Below are 23,849 nucleotides of genomic sequence, written 5' to 3'. Positions count from 1 at the left end.
ATTTTATCTTATGAAGGTCGAAGTCTGGGTTCAAGGTCACAATTGTGTAGTTGTTCACCAAATCATTTATTGCATCTTACGAAGGTCAAAGCAAACGTTCAAGGTCACAAGTGTATAGATATTCACCAAATCATTAACTTACTGGTCAATTCAGTAGGTATAGGTCAACTTATTCTCCAACATGAAGTTAAGGTCACACATTTTTTGGTGCTGATGAATAATTTTGATTGACAGAGATTCCACGTTAGTGACATTATTGGCGAGCTCCTGTATAACATTGTATAGTTACCACTCAAGTCTGATCAGTGCTTTCCAATATAAAATCACATTTAACAAAATCCTTATTTTCAGAAATCAACACATTTTATTTGGAAATTATATACAAAGTTGTCACCTGCAAATCCAACTTAGGATATGCAAAATGTCGTCACATGCAAATTAATTTTGGACAGGTGGTGTGCAAATCTGTGTGACGGCGCCTGCCTTAAAATGTAGCAAAAGTAATACACGGCAAAACTATGTAGTCAGTAGTACCGATCTGACAATCTTGTCATCACAAAAAATTAATACATATTAAAATACATGTTATCATTATAACTACTTCCCTAACTTGGAATAAATGAAGTCAGCGACAGTCACATCTCTGTTCTATGACCACCCTGACTCAACATCTGCCTGTCTCACCCTCACATGTATCATTTCACACTGAAAGTAACCCCATGACAGGAAACTTATTCATTCCATGACTATCATTTCACTTTCAATTAAGATGAACCCAGAGAATTTATTGTTTCTAGATCATTACAGACTCAAGTTCTTCTGTCAAATCAGAAATGAAGGAGTTGGTTTTGTTTGACATGCTTTTTTGTTCTTCAACAATTACCTAAAGAATTTCAGGAGTCCCTATCACAACAAACTCTGCATCAGTGATAACTTGTCACACCTGTAATCTTACACAGGATTGACTTGTCACACCTGTAATCTTACACAGGAATAACTTGTCACACCTGTAGTCTTACACAGGAATGACTTGTCACACCTGTAATCTTACACAGGAATGACTTGTCACACCTGTAATCGTACACAGGAATAACTTGTCACACCTGTAATCTTACACAGGAATGACTTGTCACACCTGTAATCGTACACAGGAATAACTTGTCACACCTGTAGTCCCACACAGGAATAGCTTGTCACACCTGTAATCCCACACAGGAATGATCTTTGAGATTGCTTCTGTGTTTATAGGTTCTGCCACACTTGTCACAGGAGAAAGGACGATCACCGGTGTGCATCATTCTGTGTTTTTTAAGACTACTCTCATCTGGACATTGCCTGCCACAAATCTCACACGATTTACAATCAACACCTCCACGATGGAACAATTTCTCATGTTTCTTGTAACCTTGGTATGACTTGAACAATTTACCGCACTCGTAACACAGGTGTGTGTACTGGTCACCGTGAAATGATAAAACGTGATCGCGGAATTCCTCTTTACTCGGACAATTCATTAAACACAATCCACACGGAATGTCATCTTGAATTCTAGAAAGAGTATCATTTTGACCTTCAAGTGACCTTGCATTCCCATGGCCTTGAATGAATTGAGGCTGAAATCCTGCTGCTTGTGTCATCAGTGACGCTGTACTATTGTTCTCATAGAAATTATCCACGTATGTCCCGAGGTCCATGGCGGATCCCTGGCCTGTACTCCTGACGTCACCTGACCAAAAGACAATGTGAAACCTTCAGTCACATGTTAAGGTCACAAGAAACAAAGGAAACAGGTTCAAGGTTGTTTAGAAAGAAAGACAAACAAATATAGGCCAGTTTTACACAATCCAACAAACAATTGTTTCTGTTACATGGTCACCAACTGTCAGTCCCAATAGGCCCCAACCAACCAGAATGTTGTGTTTATCACAGGAAAATAGTACATGATTGGGTCAGGTGGTAGAACAGAAGGGTAGAACCAGGACAAGAATCTTCCATAGCTCCTCAAAGGTAACAGAGTGTCACATATCTTAGGTCAGGCATAATACACCAATGATTTTAATATTGCTAATTTGTATTCGTACTAATGAAATCAAACTCTCCTACATACATTCTCTTAGCAATAGCAATTTCCACTTCTCCCTATATCCATACACCTCGTATTCCTCATACCAGTTATTCTTTTAGTCCACAACCCAAACCAGGGCTTGCAGATCAGGTTCAGTATATATATAAAATGCAAAGTTCATGTTTGATCATGTGTATTGACACTCCAAACATTGTTCTTGGCTTTTTAAAACAAGAACAAATTATTTCATACTGTTTGCTATTGATATGGTAGATACTGGTGATCATTTACAACATTAAGGAGGTTTGTGTTCAGTTACTGAATTAACTCATTCACCCCTTGAAGACACATTTGAACTCTCCCAATTCAACGGTTGGAATAGTCCATTATGAAATTTCAGGGGTGAATGAGTTAACAGATCCAGTCCAGTTTTACTGCTGTTGTGACTATTAATATTTTGCTGTGTTTGTCCACTGGAGGTCACCATGGAGATTTCCTGAGGTGGTCATAGTGATAGTTGAGACTTCCCTGTTTCATCACTTGAAGAAGAGTTACCATGGACTCTTCCTCTTCCTTTGGTTGTGATATTTGAGATTTCGCTGTTTTGTCGCCGGAGGAACATATTATAGTGTAACGACAATTTTGACAGATGGTTTGGTCAAAGGAGGAAAAATTACCATTTAGCTTTCATGCGGTTGTGATCGTAAGAATTTCACTGTGTTCGGTCATTCTTTGTCTTCTGGTTGCGGTGATTGAACTGGTTCCGATATCTGTGTCTGTTCAGTGGTCAAACAGTTACGTTCATGCTCATTGAGGTGACTTTTGTACTTGTAGGATCGGCCACACCGTTTACACATATAGGGTCGCACGTCAGTGTGGGACCTCATGTGATTCATCAGCATGCTATTATTGGCGCACACGCTGCCACATATTTGACAAATGACACAGTTGCGCCCCTCGCCATGGTAGATTTTGCGGTGTTTCTGATAGCCGGCCATGGAGCGGTAGGCTTTACCACAATCGTAACAGATGTGCTGGTACTCTTCCCCGTGGTGTGTGATGATGTGTTCCCGTAAGCTCTCCCGACCGCTTCGGGGCATGTAACAAAAGCCACACTTAACTGTCTTGTCACCCTCACCCTCACCAGGATGGGGCCCTTTGAAACGTCTGTTCCCTGGGGAGTCGAGATCGGCCCCGCTGAGATGCTGCTTGGCCCAGTTGAGGCCCTTTAGACTGACAGGGTTTTCTAAAACACTGCCTTGCAACAAAGACTCCACTTGAAAATCTGAAATCAAAACAAGAGGCTTTCAGTCAAGGTATACTCACTACTCTAGCAGTAGTTTCTGTTTCTGTGTTATCATGTACCAATACACGACATCTCCACTACAACGTATCACAATCTAAATAACACAGGTTCCAAACTGTTATTCCGGTATAAACAGGTCTACAGACTCCACAGGTTCTTTCTACCTAGATATTAATATCGCAGAACCTAGCTGAGGGTCTACTTTACACAGGTTTCCTGATCCTAAAAAGAATGAGCTTAGACAGATTTTACTGAAAAAGAACCACAAAACACTTTTAACCCACATCAAGTACAACGATCTGTGAAAGTATTACCGCAAACTATCAAACCAATATGCCTCAACTGAAAATGATATAATGTTGACCCAACAACTAAAAACTATTCATAATTGCAGCAAAAGCTACAATTGATATGTCATTTTTTTTTTTTTTTTAAATTACTAATTTGTGTCATTCTGTTCTCAGCAACTATCATTGCTAACTGATAACGTCATACAGTTCTCCATGACAACCATTACTGATTTGTGTCATTCTGTTCTCAGCGACTATCATTGCTAACTGATAACGTCATACAGTTCTCTATGACAACCATTACTAATTTGTGTTATAAAATTCTTAGTGACAACCATTTCTCTTCTGGTCAGTTGACAATCTCAGCTGCCATTTCACTAACCTGTCACTGTTTTATAGCCATTAAAATAATGTCTTTCTTTTTAGGCGGTCATGAGTACTCACATTCCAGTTATACACAATAAATATACACAAAACAACTGAAAATAAGCAATAAAGATCCAATGATTATTAAACCAATTCTTTAATCCAAACTATAGCAGAACACTGGTCAACACATTTTATGTAGAGACAATGAAACAGTGGTTTATAGTACTGTCTGTAAAACAACACTTTCCCACCACATATACACAGAAACAAGGAAATTATTGTATGGTGCTTTTTGTAAAAATGTCAGTACAATCCTGCCGAGATCAAACCTAGATCATTATTGAGTCAAATTCACATCAGTATCAATAAATGAATTTGCATGCAAGCAAACTTCATATCTTTAGTTTGTATACACTGTACATCAAAATCCAGAAATTTGTTTAAACCACCCTCTTCTAAGTTCCTATCAATTTAAATACTTCTATGTGATCACAGGTATGGTGCTGTAAACTTCTATGGGTCACAGGTATGGTCCTGTAAACTGCTATGGGTTACAGGTATGGTCATGTAAACTTCTATGGGTTACAGGTATGGTCATGTAAACTTCTATGGGTTACAGGAATGGTCCTGTAAACTGCTATGGGTTACAGGTATGGTCCTGTAAATTTCTATGGGTTACAGGTATGGTCCTGTTAACTTCTATGGGTTACAGGTATGGTCATGTAAACTGCTATGGGTTACAGGTATGGTCATGTAAACTTCTATGGGTTACAGGTATGGTCATGTAAACTTCTATGGGTTACAGGTATGGTCATGTGGACTTCTATGGATCACAGGTATGGTCCTGTGAACTTCTATGGGTCACAGGTATGGTCCTGTAAACTTCTATGGGTTACAGGTATGGTCCTGTAAACTTCTATGGGATCACAGGTATGGTGCTGTAAACTGCTATGTGTTAAAGGTATGGTCCTGTAAACTTCTATGGGATCACAGGTATGGTCCTGTAAACTTCTATGGGTCACAGGTATGGTCCTGTAAACTTCTATGGGTTACAGGTATGGTCCTGTAAACTTCTACGGGTTACAGGTATGGTCCTGTAAACTTCTATGGGATCACAGGTATGGTCATGTAAACTTTTATGGGTTACAGGTATGGTCCTGTAAACTTCTATGGGTTACAGGTATGGTCCTGTAAACTTTTCTTGTGTTTGTAAGACTTTCCACACATTCCACACCTAAAGGGACGATCGTCGGAGTGTCGTCTGTAATGGATTTTAAGACTACTGTCATCGGGGAACTGTCGCCCACAAATCTGACACTTTGGATTGTTAGTTTGTGGGCGATGGAAGAGCTTTTCGTGGCGATAGTGACCGGTGTAGGATTTGAATCCCTTGCCACAGGGGTAACAGAAATGTGTGAACTCAGTGCTATGCTGCAGTAGGTGCTGTCTCAGCACGTTTCTATCCGGGATGGAATGGCGACAGATTCCACAGCGATATCTCTTCAGCTGTTGGTGCTGTACTAAATGCACAGTAAGATCCATCTCGGTCGGAAAAGACTTTCTGCAGATATCACAGGGATATGGCCATTGCCCCTCTGCCCCTGTAGGGGGCCCCTGATCTGCCCCCTGGCTTCCCTGATGTACCCCTATAGGGCCCGGACGAGTCACCGTCACCGTAGGTATATGTGTTGCCAGAGAGGATGTGACTCCCACGGGGGTCAGCTGGGGACCTGAACAGATAAGAAACTATCTTTCAATTCAATGATAACGAATGGTAAGTTCTTTTTTTCACAACATTTATTTTCAAACTCAAACAAATTAATATGAAGATGTAATGCAAAACATGCTATATAGACATCCCTTCCCTATATCTCTCTCCCCACTTATACATCCCTTCCCTATCTCTCTCCCCTCACTGATATACATCCCTATCTCTCTCCCCACTCATACATCACTTCCCTATCTCTCTCCTCTCACTCATACATCACTTCCCTATCTCTCTCCCCTCACTGATATACATCCCTATCTCTCTCCCCACTCATACATCACTTCCCTATCTCTCTCCTCTCACTCATACATCACTTCCCTATCTCTCTCCCCTCACTGATATACATCCCTATCTCTCTCCCCACTCATACATCACTTCCCTATCTCTCTCCTCTCACTCATACATCACTTCCCTATCTCTCTCCCCTCACTGATATACATCCCTATCTCTCTCCCCACTCATACATCACTTCCCTATCTCTCTCCTCTCACTCATACATCACTTCCCTATCTCTCTCCCCTCACTGATATACATCCCTATCTCTCTCCCCACTCATACATCACTTCCCTATCTCTCTCCTCTCACTCATACATCACTTCCCTATCTCTCTCCCCTCACTGATATACATCCCTATCTCTCTCCCCACTCATACATCACTTCCCTATCTCTCTCCTCTCACTCATACATCACTTCCCTATCTCTCTCCCCTCACTGATATACATCCCTATCTCTCTCCCCACTCATACATCACTTCCCTATCTCTCTCCTCTCACTCATACATCACTTCCCTATCTCTCTCCCCTCACTGATATACATCCCTATCTCTCTCCCCACTCATACATCACTTCCCTATCTCTCTCCTCTCACTCATACATCCCTATCTCTCTCCCCACTCATACATCACTTCCCTATGTCTCTCTCTCTCCCCACTCATACATCACTTCCCTATCTCTCTCCTCTCACTCATACATCCCTATCTCTCTCCCCACTCATACATCACTTCCCTATGTCTCTCTCTCTCCCCACTCATACTGAGTGAGACATTGCCCCTATCTACTGACTTAGCAATGGGACATTGCCCCTAACCATTGACTTAGCAATGGGACATTGCCCCTAACTATTGACTTAGAAATGGGACATTGCCCCTAACCATTGACTTAGCAATGGGACAATGCCCCTAACTATTGACTTACCAATGGGACATCACCCCTAACTACTGACATCACCCCTAACTATTGACTTACAATGGGACATCACCCCTTACTACTGACCCTTACTACTGACATCACCCCTTGTTATTGACTTACAATGGGACATCACCCCTAACTATTGACTTACAATGGGACATCAACCCTTACAACTGACATCATCCCTAACTATTGACTTACAATGGGACATCACTCCTTACTTCTGACATCACCCCTAGCTATTGACTTACAATGAGACCTAGTCCCAACCATTAAACTCCAGAACTAATAATAATGTTTTTCTTTTAACTCTCACATTTTTGACAATTGTATCAATTTTCTACAGTGTTATCACGAAAATGCAAAACCAAAGAATGCTGTCTTTTCAACAGTGAAATATATACGAAAATCATGGAAGCAGTTTTTATGAGATGAAATCAAGACATGTAATGCATATTGTCTGTATGTTGATCATAACTTCAGTTCCCAATTTTAAATATTTGTAACACATATTCATATATACATAGTAAGTTTTTGAAAGTCTGATATATTCATAACATAGAAAACTCTACAAAAGTTACTGGCAGTAGTATTGCTGTTTTTCAATCGTCCTTTTGATGCAATTCTCAACCAATAAAGGCCCCTGCGTGGCCTAGTACCAACAAATAATGCCTCTTTGTGACCAAACACAAACAGATAGTCTTTGTCCTCATATTAAGTGTCCTTATGATATGGTTAAGTAAAAGTAATAACTTAACACATTAAGATTTTAATTTGATAATGTCCAACCAGCATCTGAAGCCTCTGAGTTTTACATGGGATCTTAATAATTTGTACCCTAATCCTTGTTTATAATGTACCAATTTCCAGGCAGAGAATCGCTTAATTTGGTCCAGCATTTTTTGAGTCATGTTTGATAAGTATGTGTTCCATCAGGGCACTTCGGTTACTGAATGACTTTGTACATTTGTTGCAGGCAAATAGTTTGTGTCCGACACAGAATTTTTCATGTGTCGCTAGGTTTTCACGGTGAGGAAATGTTGATCCACATTTTTCACATTTCTCAAGAAAGGTTTTGTTGTGGCTGGCCATGTGTCCTCGAAAGTTACACAACACATTGAACCCTTTATTGCAGATTTCACAGGTGAAGCGGAATTCCAGCTTATGTTTGGTGTTGACATGAAGCTTTAAGCCCGTCTTGGTCCTGTATGTCCTACCACAACTTTCACATATAAAGGGGGCGTCGTAAGGGACGTGTGGGAGTTGTTGCTGATGCTGTTTTAGGTGTAGCTGCAGTGCGTCCTGTGAAGGCGACACGAACCTACACAGGGTACAGGTATAGCCCAGGCGTAGTCCCGTCCTAGATGCTGCCTCTTGGCCCGGGACACTGGACCCCTGTCCATCAACTGTGGTGTCTACAACTAAACAGAGAACCTTGTTCAAACTTTTGTGAATATTTCTGAAACTGACCGACCTCAGACAGTCCACCAACTTAAAGTGAACAATACAAAATATATTAAACAATGAAAATGTCAACCTTTGTTGTCCGACAAAGAAAGTAAACAATTGGTGTGTTTATGTCTGCACTTTTTACTAATGTCACAACCTACCTAGACATTTTATCAGACATAATGTATCGTAACTCAAAAAGGTTGTAAGTTGAAATGTCTTATTGTTTTTTGTTTTTCATATGTTTTCGACACAATTATGTTTGCGAGGAAACCAGAGGATTTTCCAATTACAGTAAATTATGAACATATAAAACCCAAAGGTTTTGAGGTCATAAGACTGTACTTTGTCTACACAAATGACTTTGTTATATGTAAAATATGTGTTTTTTGTCGGTGTGTTTTACTGAATTTTGTTCAGTCCCAATGTCAGGAAGAACAGTGTTCAAGTGTAGATGATGATTACTGCTCCCTCCGACTGTCAATAAAACAGACCATTCAAAATAATTTCTTCAACTTTATTATTGAACGTGACACTGTGAAGACAGAATAAAAATACAGAATACACTATAACTTAATAGGATTGAACACAAAATATCTTGCTATGTAATACTCAGGCATGAATACACTGATGTTATAATTCCACATCAAAAATATTTTAATCTATTGTATCATGAAGTCATGATTAATGGAATATATGTTTTAACCAGAGAGAGGCTGATCATCTATAGTTAACCAGAATGAGGCTGCTCTTTAGTTAACCAGAATGAGGCTGCTCTCTGGTTAACCAGAATGAGGCTAAACCAGAATGAGGCTGTTTATGTGCAGTAAATCAGACTGGGACTACTCCTCGAGAAGGACAGAAGAAAAATCATACACTGGTCAAAGACAATTATCTTACAGAGTGACGAGGCCTCCTCTACACAGTGGCTATCTAGGCCAGTGTCTCTAAGCCTCTATTTGAAAGTTTCCAGGGACACATGTTTTGTTTAGGATGGATTACGTAACACAACTCCCTCAAAAGAATGAACCAATTCCCGGAATGATTATTAATCTGTGTCTTCTAAATATTATTTTCGGTTGGACACGTCAACTGTACAAATTTCAATTTTAAACCCAAAAGAACTCAGTGTTTGCGACCACATGATGAGGACTGAGAAAGATGATGTTTCAGATTCTTCTTGTGCTTGTAGGTGGCGCCACAGTGCTGACAGAAGAACGGCCTGGCATTGGAGTGTTTCACCATGTGTTCCTCCAGCCTACTTTTATGGGCAAATCGCTTATTGCACACCCCACAGGTGATGGAGTATTGCTTATGCTGTTTGAACATGTGATCATTCAGGGAATATTTACTGTAGAAAACGTTTCTACAAATATCACAGAAATAACTTTCTGCCGCGTGTTCTTGCTTATGTTCCCGGAGCATTGCCTCTGTGGAGCAAATCTTATCACACATCTCGCACTGATAGACCGTTAAGTCAGGCTTCGCTCCAGGGAATGGGACTGCCTCACCTACACAAACAAGAAACACTTTTTAGTAAACTGCCATTGTAACGTAGACAAGAATACAGGAGCAATTCATGACTCATTCACAACAAGCAGGCTTTCTTAATTTCTAACACATGTTTTCAATTTTAATTTAAGTTATACAAATTTACACAATTAAAGAAGCTAAGAAACTTTCAGATATGTCATATTGTTTCAACTTGAACCGTCTGTCAAAATTAACATAACTGTTTTTCTTGTCGGTGTCGTCACTTAAGCCTTTTCATATTCAAATGACAGAATGAAGAATGTTCAATCGTAGGTTATGATCAGGATGGTGATGACTTGCCTCTGAAATTATTTATCTGCGCATCCAACTGAACAATTGTCGACAAAACAGACAAATCAAACTAATTTTCTCACACTTTAATATTGAAAGTTACACAAAACTGTGGGAAGAAAGAATTATACCGTAGATTTAACAAAGATTTAATAGAAACTAACGCAAAACATCTTTACATTTTAAATCAAACTTTAAATCATGTTCAAGATTTAATGAAATCAGATTATCATAAAAAAATGTATTTTTAGTTTTCCCTTGCCTTTTATAAGATAACAGAGCAAAGCTTCCAGAAATAATACCATAAATACATATCATTGAAGAGAAAGTAAAATGAAAAGGGACAAATGAAACTGTTGGTAATTACATTTCCATCTGGTATTGTCAGCAACAGAGATTAAAGATAAGCTTGTATCTGTTATAATTCTACACCACAAATACCTAGTTGTATTATAAATTCTCAATCAGTGGAATGTATATCACTTCTGTTTTAACGAAAGAGAGAGAGAGAGAGAGAGAGAGAGAGAGAGAGAGGCTGATTGTCTACATCAGAATGAGGCTGCTCCATGGTTAACAAGAATGATGCTGCTCTGTGATTAACCAGAATGAGGCTAAACCAGAATGAGGCTATACCAGTATGTGGATAAACCAGAATGAGGCAGCTTTCATGCAGTAAACCAGACTGAGACTACTCCTAAAGAGTGACAGATGGCAAAAAAGCATGCCCTGGTAAAACCATTTCTGTCCTATAGAGCGAAGACCGTCAAGCCCAGCTCCTCTATAAAGTGACTATCTTGTACAGAAGTGTCCGTCTCTTAGCCTCCATTGGAAAGTTCCTACACAAACTTTTCCCCCTCCCTAAGAACTCAGCATATGCGCCCCACATGGTGAATTAGAAAGATGGTGTTTGAGAGTTTTCTTGTGTTTGTAGGTGGCGCCACAATGCCCGCAGAGAAATGGTCTGGCATCAGAGTGCTTCACCATGTGTTCCTCCAGCCTACTTTTATGGGCAAATCTCTTATTGCACACCCCACAGACAATCGAGAGTTGCTTATGCTTTTTAAGCATATGTTCAATTAGGGAATTTTCACTGAAGAAAAAGTTTTTGCAGATATCACAGAAACTTTCTGCCGTATGTTGTTGCTTATGTTCCCGGAGCATTGCCTCTGTGGCGCAAATCTTATCACACATCTTGCACTGATAGTCAGGCTTCGCTCCAGGAAATGGGACTGCCTCACCTACACAAACAAGAAACACTTTTTAGTAAACTGCCAGTGTAATGTAACGCAGTGTAAGGAACAACATGAAGCCTCATGATTCATCCACAAGTAGGCCTTTTTTTCCCTTAAGTCACATTTTTAATGTCAATTAAAATCATCCAAATTTACACAAAGAAGCTCAGAGACAGGTACATCAGATTGTCTACAATATTTATACATCCATTTTATTCAACCCAAGCAAAGTTTTAATCTTGTACCAAAGAGTGATGTACAACCTTCTTTTTTGTATAACTGGTGTTACTGTCATTCTTGTTTATGACTACAGTCCTGGTATTCCAAATGTAACCAGCATCCTTATAAACCAGAGTTAGGCGAGGGAAAGATCTGCTCCAACTGTTAGCAGATGAATAGCCTTGATAGTCAAATTCAGCTGTTTTATGTAGTTATCTTCAAGACATGGTTCTTAGCATCAGTATATGTCAGACAATTGGTATTTAGCATCAGTGTGTGTCAGACAATTGGTATTTAGCATCAGTGTATGTCAGACCATTGGTATTTAGCATCAGTATATGTCAGACAATTGGTATTTAGCATCAGCGTGTATCAGACAATTGGTATTTAGCATCAGTGTGTGTCAGACAATTGGTATTTAGCATCAGTGTATGTCAGACAATTGGTATTTAGCATCAGTATATGTCAGACCATTGGTATTAAGTACCATTGTATGTCAAACCAATGGTATTTGGCATCAGTGTATATCAGACCATTGGTATTTAGTATTAGCATCAGTGTATATCAAACCATTGGTATTTAGCATCAGTATATGTCAGACCATTGCTATTTAGAATCAGTATATGTCAGACAATTGGTATTTAGCATCAGTATATGTTAGACAATTGCTATTTAGCATCAGTGTATGTCAGACCACTGGTATTAAGCATAAGTGTATGTCAGACGATTGCTATTTAGCATCAGTGTAGATCAGGCCATTGGTATTTAGCATCAGTGTATGTTAGACAATTGGTATTTAGCATCAATTTATGTTTGACACTCAGTGTTTATGGTCAGTCTATGTAGGAAACTCTTTGTTATCTTAACTTCACGAATTTGAAGAAAACTTCCTTTTTGGCTATAAAATATTCAATATTTAATATTTTTCAGACGTTTCAGTAATCCTGGCTTTGTATATTGTTTTACCTACAATTCAGAAACCAAGGTGTCGGAATGAACAAGGTTTCACCTACACTACACGATGATGATCATTGATGGTGATGATGTTGTCTTAGAAACTATTCATTTTGAATTGAACAGATTGACAAAATGTACACAAAACATACTAATACAAATTGTTTTCTTTAATTTTTATTGAAAATTCTGCTTTATATACCAACTGTCAATACTGAATTAACACATAATACACTAGAACAGACATTGAATAAAAATACTTTTAAAAAAACATTTAAAACCATTGTTTCTTCGTTGTAGAATAAAATAGTCAGGATTTCTGGGTTTATATCATTAAAACAATACTTCTTCTGATAAAATCTTTTCCTTTAAATAAAGCGTCCATGCAATCTCTACACAAGAACACAGCCAGACATAGATAAAGGAATATTAACCAATATATAAAACCTACCAATTACGACATCTTGTTTCTAACAAAAAAAATTCTTTCACTTAATGGATAGGATACACAAATCCTCTGAATTCAATGGGGTTTGGCCTGTAATATTGGTCTCAACTGTATCACAGAAAGACAGTGCTAAAGTAAACTCACTCTGGTAGTATTAAATCTATTAATAGCCAAGATTTCAGTTAAAACAACACCTCTCGTAACACCTAACAGGATGCAAACAGATTCTAGAATATGGAAGGAAAATAAGCCGGTTTAGACAAAACTAACAAAATACATGACTACTCCTACATTAATAGAGTCTATCATCCTTGTTAAACCATAGCATGGCTGCTCTGCCACATTGAAATGGAACGAGGATGCTCTGCGGCATAAACTAAACCAGACAGAGGCTGCTCTTCTACATTAAACCAGACTGAGGCTGTTCCTCTACAGTAAACCAGACTGAGGCTGTTCTTCTTCATTAAACCAGACTGAGGCTGCTCCTCTACATTAAACCAGACTGAGGCTGTTCTTCTACATTAAACCAGACTGAGGCTGTTCTTCTACAGTAAACCAGATTGAGGCTGTTTTTCTGCATTAAACCAGATTGAGGCTGTTCTTCTGCATTAAACCAGACTGAGGCCACTCCCCTACATTACCAGAATGAGGCAGCTTACACACAACAACTAATAATGCAGCAAGTTTTTTGAAAAAAGGAAACTCTGAACTGAATGGATAAATGGGTCATGGTGGGGGAGACTTTCATTGTTACAATCCGTTAGCATGAGAAAATTACAGCTATCTCACACTGTATATATTAGCAGACATCTTATTGTTCACTTATCCTAAATAAGTTTAGAATTTAGGACCACATGATGGGGACACCGACAGGTGATGGTTCAGATGCTTTTTGTGTTTGTAGGTGGCACCACATGTCTGGCACTGGAATGGCCTGGCATTAGAGTGCTTCACCATGTGTTCCTCCAGCCTACTTTTATGGGCAAATCTCTTATTACACACCCCACAGACAATCGAGAATTGCTTATGCTGTTTGAACATGTGATCATTCAGGGAATATTTACTGAAGAAAAAGTTTTTGCAGATATCACAGAAATAACTTTCTGCCGTATGTTGTTGCTTATGTTCCCGGAGCATTGCCTCTGTGGCGCAAATCTTATCACACATCTCGCACTGATAGACCGTTAAGTCAGGCTTCACTCCAGGGAATGGGACTGCCTCACCTACACAAACAAGAAACACTTTTTAGTAAACTGCCACTGTAACCTAGACAGGAAACACTGCCATGGTAACAAAACAGGAACAACAAGGAACCTCACGACTCATCCACAACAAGCAGGCTTTCTTACAATCTAACACAATTTAATAATTTGATAAACATAAGGCCAGCACTGATTTGATCTGTACCATCAAAATCCTATCTATCATGCATAACTTTGATTCAATATTTGTTAAAACAATATTTCAACTTGTCAGATTGTACATCTGAAGGATTCATGGGGCGATGAATCCCTGGGGTGTAACTACAGTTCCAAAGCTGACTCTCACAGATAAATTTTACCATGTGTGCAGGAATATTTGTTGATGGAAGAAGCAGTACTTAAGGCCATCACAATATATAGGAAATCCGGCATTGTATGACATTACAGAAATGAAATACTACTGTGTTGCAATAAGCTTATTTTCATGTATCTGTTAGGTGTAATTTGCAGAATAAATGGACTTCGCCAACACATGGCTTATTGGTAAACAATTGTTTTGGTCGTTCCGTCAAACTCAGTGTCCCAACAAATTGTATGGTCTTGTAGGGAAAAGGGAAGTCGATTTAGCAGTAACAAGGAAGATGAATGATCAAGGTTCCAAGTCCAAAGCCCAGTTTACTATATAGTTCAGCCTGAAGGCACCAGAAGCACTCTTGTTACACAGTATAAGGAAGGGAAAACCCCAAAATTGTAGTAGTATCTCTCACATATCAGGATCGGGAACCTTGAAACACTTGACAGACACACGGAGATGGTGATTCAAGTGTTTCTTGTGCTTGTAACTTGCCCCGCAGGCCAGACACTGGAACGGTCGAAGGTTTGAGTGCATTCGCATATGTTCATCCAGACTGCTAGGTCTGGAGAAAGACTTCTGACAAACGGGGCAAGTCTTTGACTTTAATTTCACCATGTGGACAACACGAATGTGTTTCATTAGGCATTCATTGCTCTTGAAAGGTTTCCCACATTCTTCACAGAATGGGGTAGTAGGCAGAAGCTGACTAGAAGCATCGTCTACTTGAACCATTTCAAATGTGGGCGGAACATTTTCATGAGAACTACTGTGGGACAAGGCATGCTTCGCGGCCTCGTCTTCAGTGGAACTATCGTGACCACACGCAGTGCATCGATACAGGTAGATAAGCGGGAGATCCTGCGTATCTGACGGGGGTCCTCCATGCCAGGGCAAACCTACACAAGACAAGAAATAGTGCACTTAGTACCTATACAAAACAAAGGTCTGAAAATAGTGCTCTTAGTACCTATACAAAACACAGGTCTGCAAATAGTCCTCTTAGTACCTATACAAAACAAAGGTCTGCAAATAGTGCTCTTAGTACCTATACAAAACACAGGTCTGCAAATAGTCCTTTTAGTACCTATACAAAACAAAGGTCTGAAAATAATGCTCTTAGTACCCATACAAAACAAAGGTCTGCAAATATTGCTCTTAGTACCCATCCAAAACAAAGGTCTGCAAATAGTGCTCTTAGTACCCATACAAAACACAGGTCTGCAAATAGTCCTCTTAGTACCCATACAAAACACAGGTCTGAAAATAGTGCTCTTAGTACCCATACAAAACACAGATCTGAAAATAGTCCTTTTAGTACCTATACAAAACACAGGTCTGCAAATGGTGCTCTTAGTACCCATACAAAACAAAGGTCTGCAAATAGTCCTTTTAGTACCTATACAAAATACAGGTCTGAAAATAGTCCTCTTAGTACCTATACAAAACACATGTCTGCAAATAGTGCTCTTAGTACCTATACAAAACACAGGTCTGCAAATAGTGCTCTTAGAACCTATACAAAACACAGGTCTGCAATACCAACACAAACAATCTTTTTCTGAATTCTTTTATCAATGTTAAAGTTCCACCATGATACAAGATGCCAATCTCATTTTTGGAGGTCTAATGATTTTACTTGGCAGCCCTTCACAACTTTCATGCACAAAAATGGTACCACTTTTCCTGTTTGATGAAGTTCCTTTTTCTATCAAGATGCACAAAAGTTGAAATGACTTTTTTATTTTGCAAGTCACCATTCACCAGCTTACTTACTCGATAGCATAAAGATCAGCCACCTTTGAAGAATATAGTTCCTTATATTCAGTTCACACAGGTTTCAGACACATCTTCATACATTTGTAAGAGTGTAAGATTGAAAGTTTTCCAAGATTGTAACATATAATGAAAGTCTTGAAATTCTAGTCAAACATTTTATGATATAACGTATATTTGATCACAGATAAGTTTTGTTCAGTAAAGCTTGCCCCTTATTTCCCCCGATAACAAGATTTTTATTGTAGATACAAGCAGTACATGAAAACTGAAAGTACAATTGGCTAACTTACAAATACAATTTAATTGTACTGGAACAAGTACCTTTTCATCGACTCACTGATATGATCCTACTCTTGAATAAGTATCTGAACACACAAATATGATCAATTAAAATATTCAGATTTTAAATTGCAACTGCATGTTAAGTACTATAATATTATCATCATTCATTACAACACCGTGATTTTGAGGATTTTCATCTTGTTTTTAGTAGAGGTCAGTTGTTTCACCAAGGCAGCCGGGGTTCGATTCCCCAATCAAACGTGAAAAGGTATGGGGTCACCTGCTCAACTATGTGGGTTTTCTTCGGGTACTCCGGTTTCCTCCCACAGTAAGACCCCCCTAACATCCGGGCCAACAAGAGTGATTAATATAAGTTGTAAAAACTTGTATCCCAATTGTTGTAAAATAAATAAAGTTTATATCATAGAGGTCAGAAGAGCATCAAGCATTTAGAAATGGTTTTTGGGACTCAAATATTTGAGTCCTCGACTCTTGCTTTTACTGTTGGACTAGCCAACTTTTTAAGGATTCACTGTATCCTCAAAGGGATTCAACAAAATTTTGAAAAGTTTTATCGGGGCTCACCTGAAAAAAATCTACAAAACTCACTGATGAAGCTTCGAGCTGGGCCGGATGTCATTGCTACATCTAACTTTGGTGTCACACTGACCAAGTCAGATTTTGTTGTACATCCTGTTACACTTGACCTTGATGATCGTCTGACCCTTATCAACCTGTTCCATTAGACATTTATGCTCTTCTGACCTTTCAATAACATCCCGCTACACTAGACTTTTAGTGCCATCTTGCACTTGACCCTAAAGCTAGATAGACCTAACATCCTGTTGGACTTTGCACTTGACCCTAAAGCTAGATAGACCTAACATCCTGTTGGACTTAACCTCCACCCAATATTGACCTCAAACATGTCATTCTATTTCTTCCCTATCTCCCCAGTTGTCTCGTGTTGTAGCTAGGCATCCTATTGATAATAAGAACACAACCAATCTCTCCACCAGTAGCTATTGATTTATTCCCAAGACTTGGTACAACACCGCCAATACTTTCTACAAGCAATACAACAATCCCTCGGTTCATACCACGCACATAAACCAACGCGTTCAATAATACCCACAGCAGCCATTGCAAAATCACTTTGACGAACAACATATCTTTATTTTCATTATCTTTGAACATCTTTCCTGAGAGGAACATAGTATGGTTTTTCCTCTTGAAGTTATTTGACTCCTATTTTGTATGATATTTTTGTTCTTTGTAGACCTGCTCATTAAGGTTGATTTCTCTGTAAAGCTAATCTGTAAATCAATTCTGCAGTAATTAATGGCTGCTGGGGAGATTTTCAATGCAATGTTTTTTCAAGTTAAATATCAGCCAACAAGTCATCTAACAAAAGATCAATATTTTTGTTGAAAGACTCAGTTTAGATTTGTTAAGGTCTGACATTTTTTAGACACATTTCTGTGCCTGTTGAGCTGATGCTGGTGTTTGTACGTCTGTCCACACACTGAACATTTGTACGGCCGTTCGTCGGAGTGTCGTGCGAGGTGGACACGAAGGGAACTCTGATTCTCACATCTCTTGTTACAGATCTGACAGATTTTACAAGTAGCGTTGCTATGGCACCTCAAAACATGGCGGTTTTTACCACTCATTGTTTCAAATATCTTCCCACAATCCTCACATGTAAGTTTTGTCTGTATATAAGCAGAATGTTTATGAAAGGAACTAATATGCCCTCTATAATGGGTTTTATGGTGTTCATGTTTATGAAGGTTCATTTCTAGCTCGGTACCAAATATCTGATTGCAGACACCACACTGAACTATGCCTGCTTGAGAAAGGGTTGCCGAGGGCTGTAACTCCGGTGCCAGGCTCCCATCTGTACAAGACAAGAAAGACGGAGTTAGGAGGGATAGCCATGGCAGAGTAAAACATGACAACAATAGTTACAGTAAGATACCCAGACGGTTTAACTCAACATGTAAGCTTGCAGAAAGTGCATCTATAGTCTCTAACCAAAGCAAGATAAGCAAGATATAAGTTATATGTCTTCCTTAGGACTGTCAATCTATAAACAAATCAAGATATGCTGATTAAGATACAGGCCTTGTATCTTACTTGTTTTGTATATGTTTTACCTGTATTGTATTTACCTGTTTATTATCCGAGTTACATATATCTGTATTTTACCTGTTATTATCCAAGTTACATAAATCTGTATTTTACCTGTATGGTATTTTACCTGTTATTATCAGAGTTACATATATCTGTATTTTACCTGTATGGTATTTTACCTGCTATCATCAGAGTTACATATATCTGTATTTTATCTGTTATTATCAGAGTTACATATATCTGTATTTTACCTGTTATCATCAGAGTTACATATATCTGTATTTTACCTGTGTGGTATTTTACCTATTTATCATCAGAGTCACATGTATCTGTATTTTACCTGTATGGGATTTTACCTATTTATCATCAGAGTTACATGTATCTGTATTTTACCTGTATGGTATTTTATCTATTTATCATCAGAGTTACATGTACTGGGTATCTGTATTTTACCTGTATGGTATTTTACCTATTTATCATCAGAGTTACATGTATCTGTATTTTACCTGTATGGTATTTTACCTGTTATTATCCGAGTTATATATATCTGTATTTTACCTGTAAAAAGTCTTTGCTCAGGATTAATCCCAGATTGCACAGTTGTTACTTTCAAATCCAGATTATTTGATATGGTGTCAAAGGGAATAATGCTTGTATGAACTATTTAATGACTTTTCACATTGTATAGATATTTTTCACCTTACTGGACATAATCGTGATACAACATTGACCAGGATTGTACAACATCTACTGACAGATTCAGCCTGCCTGGACCAGCCATCTCAGGATGATACACTACATAATACATCTACTGACAGATTCAGCCTGCCTGAACCAGCCATCTCAGGATGATACACTACATAATACACCTACCGACAGATTCAGCCTGCCTGGACCAGCATCTCAGGATGATACACTACATAATACCCCTACTGACAGATTCAGCCTGCCTGGACCAGCCATCTCAGGACGATACATTACATAATACACAGTAGCCAATCTACCTGTAGTTCGGGTCAATGGACTTATATATCTAGAGCTTATAACAACTGTCCTGATACAGATGAATGAGTCAGCGCTGTTCTTCAAGGGAACACACTACAAGTCTCGACATTAATGTTCAATAACTCTCCTTGTTGGTGAGTCGGCTATGTTATATATAAACTTACGGATTTATAGGTTTGACAACTCAAAAAAGTCTAGGTCTGTTTTTGAACAGATGTCGTCACAAAGACAGTTTTAGAAAACTTATTGTTCGAGGTCTGTTAGAGTACACCATTTGTCATAAGACCTGTTTTGGAACACTAATTGTCTTTGGTTATTTTGGAGTGCTACTCATGGAATACCATTTATCATAAAATCTGTTTCGGAACACTAGCTTTTGATGTGATTTTGAACACTTTTTATCCTAGGTCTGTTTCCAAACACCGCTTGCCTTAGGTCTGTCTCCGATTATTATTTGTAATGAGACTGCTGTTTGAACTCTAGTTGTTGTCATTGATGCTATCTAGAAGCTTTCGTCTGGCACAGCTGCCAGGCCCAGCCTGATGCTTGTTGAGATGATGTTTGTGTTTGTAAGACAACCCACACCGCTGACACTGGAACGGCCGCTTGTCTGAGTGCTTAGCTTGGTGGAAACGAAAGGCACTAAGATTCTCACATCTTTTATGGCAGATCTCACAGATATAACATGTTGCGTTGCTGTGACACCTCAAAATGTGACGGTTTTTACCACTGAGACTTTCAAAAGTTTTTCCACAATCCTCACACGTATGTTTTTTTTGCATGTCATTGAAGTCTATATGGAAGGGGCCAACAAGTCCCATGTCCACATTTGGAGTAGAGTGTAGTTCTGTTTTATGTCTATTTAATACTGGCTCTGTATTAAATGTCTGATTACATACATCACACTGAAACACGCCTTGTGACGCTTGCGAGAGGCTTCCCGGTGGTTGAAACACAGGTACCAGGCTCACATCTGTACAATACAAGAAAGACGGAGTTAAGTGGCGACACCTAGTGGTAGGTATAAGAGCATAGAGTACACTTGTACCAGACACTGGCCTGATAGAAATTACAGATAGAAGTTACAGATAATGCTAGTTACATTGCGCTCAAATACTGAGATAACAGGAAGATACAGATATCACCATGGTTACACAGCTCTCAAAGCAACCAATCACATTCCTAGCAGCTTAGAGAAGTTCCAGCTTTGTTTATTGTACTTTGTCCATCCCAATTATCAGCATCAAATGAATCTCAACAAAATGTAGTGTAACTTATCTATCTATTTCCCGAGGTAAATACTGTCATGAGATAAAATCATGTCAACCAATAAAAACAACATGCGCAGTTACATGGAATGTTTAATTTTAAAATGATACATACAAAAAAAGTTAAGTGAAAATATTCATAAAAGGTCACGCAGCTAAAAAAATGCAGCAATACAACAGCCTACCATTTTTGAAAGTCCTGCTGAAAGTTTATACCATACATTTGGAAACATGAACAAATCTATACCACATCTTGTAGTTATGCTACTTTGAAATATTCCAGGCGCAAAAATGTAAAACAGCACATCTTTTTTAAGTGAACAACTATTGATATAGACAGCCGAGCCATGTTAATGAGGCCACCATTAATCTAGTTGTCCCTCTCTTCAGCCACCAAAGTATACAGTTGTCTCACTCCCAAGCTAACACCAATTTAGTTGTGTCACTGTGCTGACACAGTATTATTGTTAGGGACACATTTTTTGTCCTAGCAATTAAGTTGTTTCCACCGTCCCATCACTGATGAAGGTGTTGCATTAAAAACTCGATAGTACAAAAGTAGTTCAATAATTGTTCCCATTTTGATAATGTTCCCACATTTACCCACACTCAAAGTCGTCACCAACACCATTAACTGTATCACTCCGGCTGTTGAAATAATACATTTGTAGGTAGGTTTTCCTTGTGCTTGACAGAAGTATGCGCTGTCAGCGTTTCTTTGTGTTTGAACGTACGTCCACAAACGTTACATTTGAACGCCCGCTCGTCAGAGTGACACAACATGTGACGCCTGAAAGCGCTGTCATTCTCGCATCTCTTATGACATATCCGACAGACAAAGCGTTGATCGTTGCTATGGTAACAGAACATGTGCCGACTTTTCCCACTGTTGGTTTGGAAGTATTTACCACATTCGGTGCAGCTGTATTTCAGCACACCTGGCACATCACGCTTCCGTGGTTTAGAAAACATATAATGGGTAGCCGAGTACCCTGCTAGGTCTAACTGGCCTGGAAGCATGCTGCTACAATTCCCCCGATCATACATATCCATGTTGGATCCCCGAGTTGGATTATTCTGGTCTGTGGCATATGGACCTATTCAAGACAAAAAAGGCCATTTTTAGTCAATGGTTTATTTGTCTACGTTTGGTAATGCAGTATATCAATAAAATACCACCAATAAGTAGAATCAACAACTTAGTTACAGGGCCCACACCCTGGGTCCAACGTCCATTTCACAATATCATTTAAAATGGGACAGTTCTGAACCCTAAGGCAATCATGCTTTGCCCTGCTAACATCATGGGCTGTACCGCAGAAACAAATCCAAGGAAGGTAGTGCATCGCCATGGTAACAGAACCAGCTAGTGTCCTCACTTATGGCAGACGAGATGGGAATTGAGGTGATATTTATGTTTAAATCTATGACCGCAAATTTCACAGGCGAATGGCCGTTGGTCTGTGTGTCTCCTCATATGTCGGGTGAGGGTGCTCTGGTTCTCGCAGCGTTTACTGCAAACTTCACACACTAAACATTGAGCATTACTGTGGTATCGCAGTTTGTGTCGGCTTTTCCCGCTTACACTCTCAAACACCTTTCCACAGTCCTCGCATACAATTTTAGGGTCACTCACAAGTACGCCTTCGGGGGCATGGGGTTGTACCCCAGTGGATTGGGGGACCTGGTGAGATGGTAAGTGCGTCTGCAAGTCGGACCTGGTGGCAAACGTAACGCTACACAACAGGCACTGATACCCGCCACCTTTTGTTACCATGGAAACTGGAGGCTGTGGCATACCTACACAAGACAAGAAAGATTGGATGAAACATTGTGAGAAGAATGAGGCACCCTACCCTTTCTAGACAAAACATTCAGGCCCCAATAGTAGTGGACTTAGTGACAGAGATACGCTAACCCTTTCACCCCTATGTAGCTTCAGTAAACTCGTGCATTGATCTGGTTGAGTCCATTTTGGTCTACAGTGGTGAAAGGGTTATGTGAAGACAAAATAAAACAAAGCATCAGGTGTAAGTACTCTTTGAGTTATGGAAAATAAAAATATTACATTTATAGATTTAAATCAAAATACTAATTTTTTATGAAAGGTTTACATGGATATATATGCAATTACTACAGCAACAAAAGGCATTCTGTTAAGCTGGAAATAGCAGTGAAATTGCAAATATTATTGTTTTACATTCCTATCTTACAGTTCCACTTTAAGACCACTTTCCAGTGGATTTAGTGAAAATAGGACCTACCTAACTCATTCACCCCTAAAATTTCATAATGAGCTATTCCAGCCTTTGAATTGGAAGAGTTCAAATGTCTCTTCAGGGGTAAATGAGATAAAAATCTTTACCATCTCTTTTTAACTTCTTAACAGATTTGTCTTTATTCATCTACATCCAAAAAAACACGACTGAACCAACTTGTCACCAACAGCCCACAATGGAATCAAGCTAGTCTTTCTAAATTAAATGCAAACCAAAGTTTTCAGCAAAACCTTCCATTTTTTGCCCTTTCAACATGTACCTACAGGAACAAACTAAACTCAGCACGTCTATGTCACTCATTCTTTATTCATCATCAATGATCAAACTTCAAATAACATGTACCAACTTTTAACCAGAAGTATCTTTGTAAATTAAGAAATACCTGTACATCATCACGATACTGAACTGACAACACCTAGCACATTGAAATGGTGA

General features: G+C 39.0%; 1 protein-coding gene across 23 annotated transcripts in view; it reads right to left on the bottom strand.

Annotated features, from left to right (window-relative positions):
* The window catches only part of LOC110459976 (zinc finger protein Gfi-1-like), a 106,934-nt gene that overhangs the window by 43,513 nt on the left and 39,572 nt on the right, over positions 1 to 23,849 (bottom strand). The window contains exons 5-6 of one of the 23 annotated variants that reach the window (XM_021512599.1): positions 2,743 to 3,350; positions 1,672 to 1,726 (exon numbers count right to left, since the gene is read on the bottom strand). The exons of 11 other annotated variants lie outside the window; for them this stretch is intronic. In XM_021512599.1, the coding sequence (XP_021368274.1) occupies positions 2,791 to 3,350 (560 nt within the window). In that variant the 3' untranslated portion in view covers positions 1,672 to 1,726; positions 2,743 to 2,790. Of the gene's footprint in view, positions 1 to 338; positions 1,727 to 2,463; positions 3,351 to 4,195; positions 5,761 to 8,805; positions 9,946 to 12,847; positions 15,565 to 17,622; positions 18,627 to 20,151; positions 20,170 to 20,331; positions 20,841 to 21,208; positions 22,936 to 23,849 lie in introns of those variants that run through there. 11 more of the 23 variants (XM_021512620.1, XM_021512605.1, XM_021512598.1 and 8 more) reach the window with 11 other exon arrangements.

The sequence above is a fragment of the Mizuhopecten yessoensis genome, unplaced genomic scaffold, assembly GCF_002113885.1.
Source record: "Mizuhopecten yessoensis strain PY_sf001 unplaced genomic scaffold, ASM211388v2 scaffold10275, whole genome shotgun sequence".
NCBI lineage: Eukaryota > Metazoa > Mollusca > Bivalvia > Pectinida > Pectinidae > Mizuhopecten > Mizuhopecten yessoensis.
This window is presented reverse-complemented; position numbering and strand designations above follow the sequence as displayed.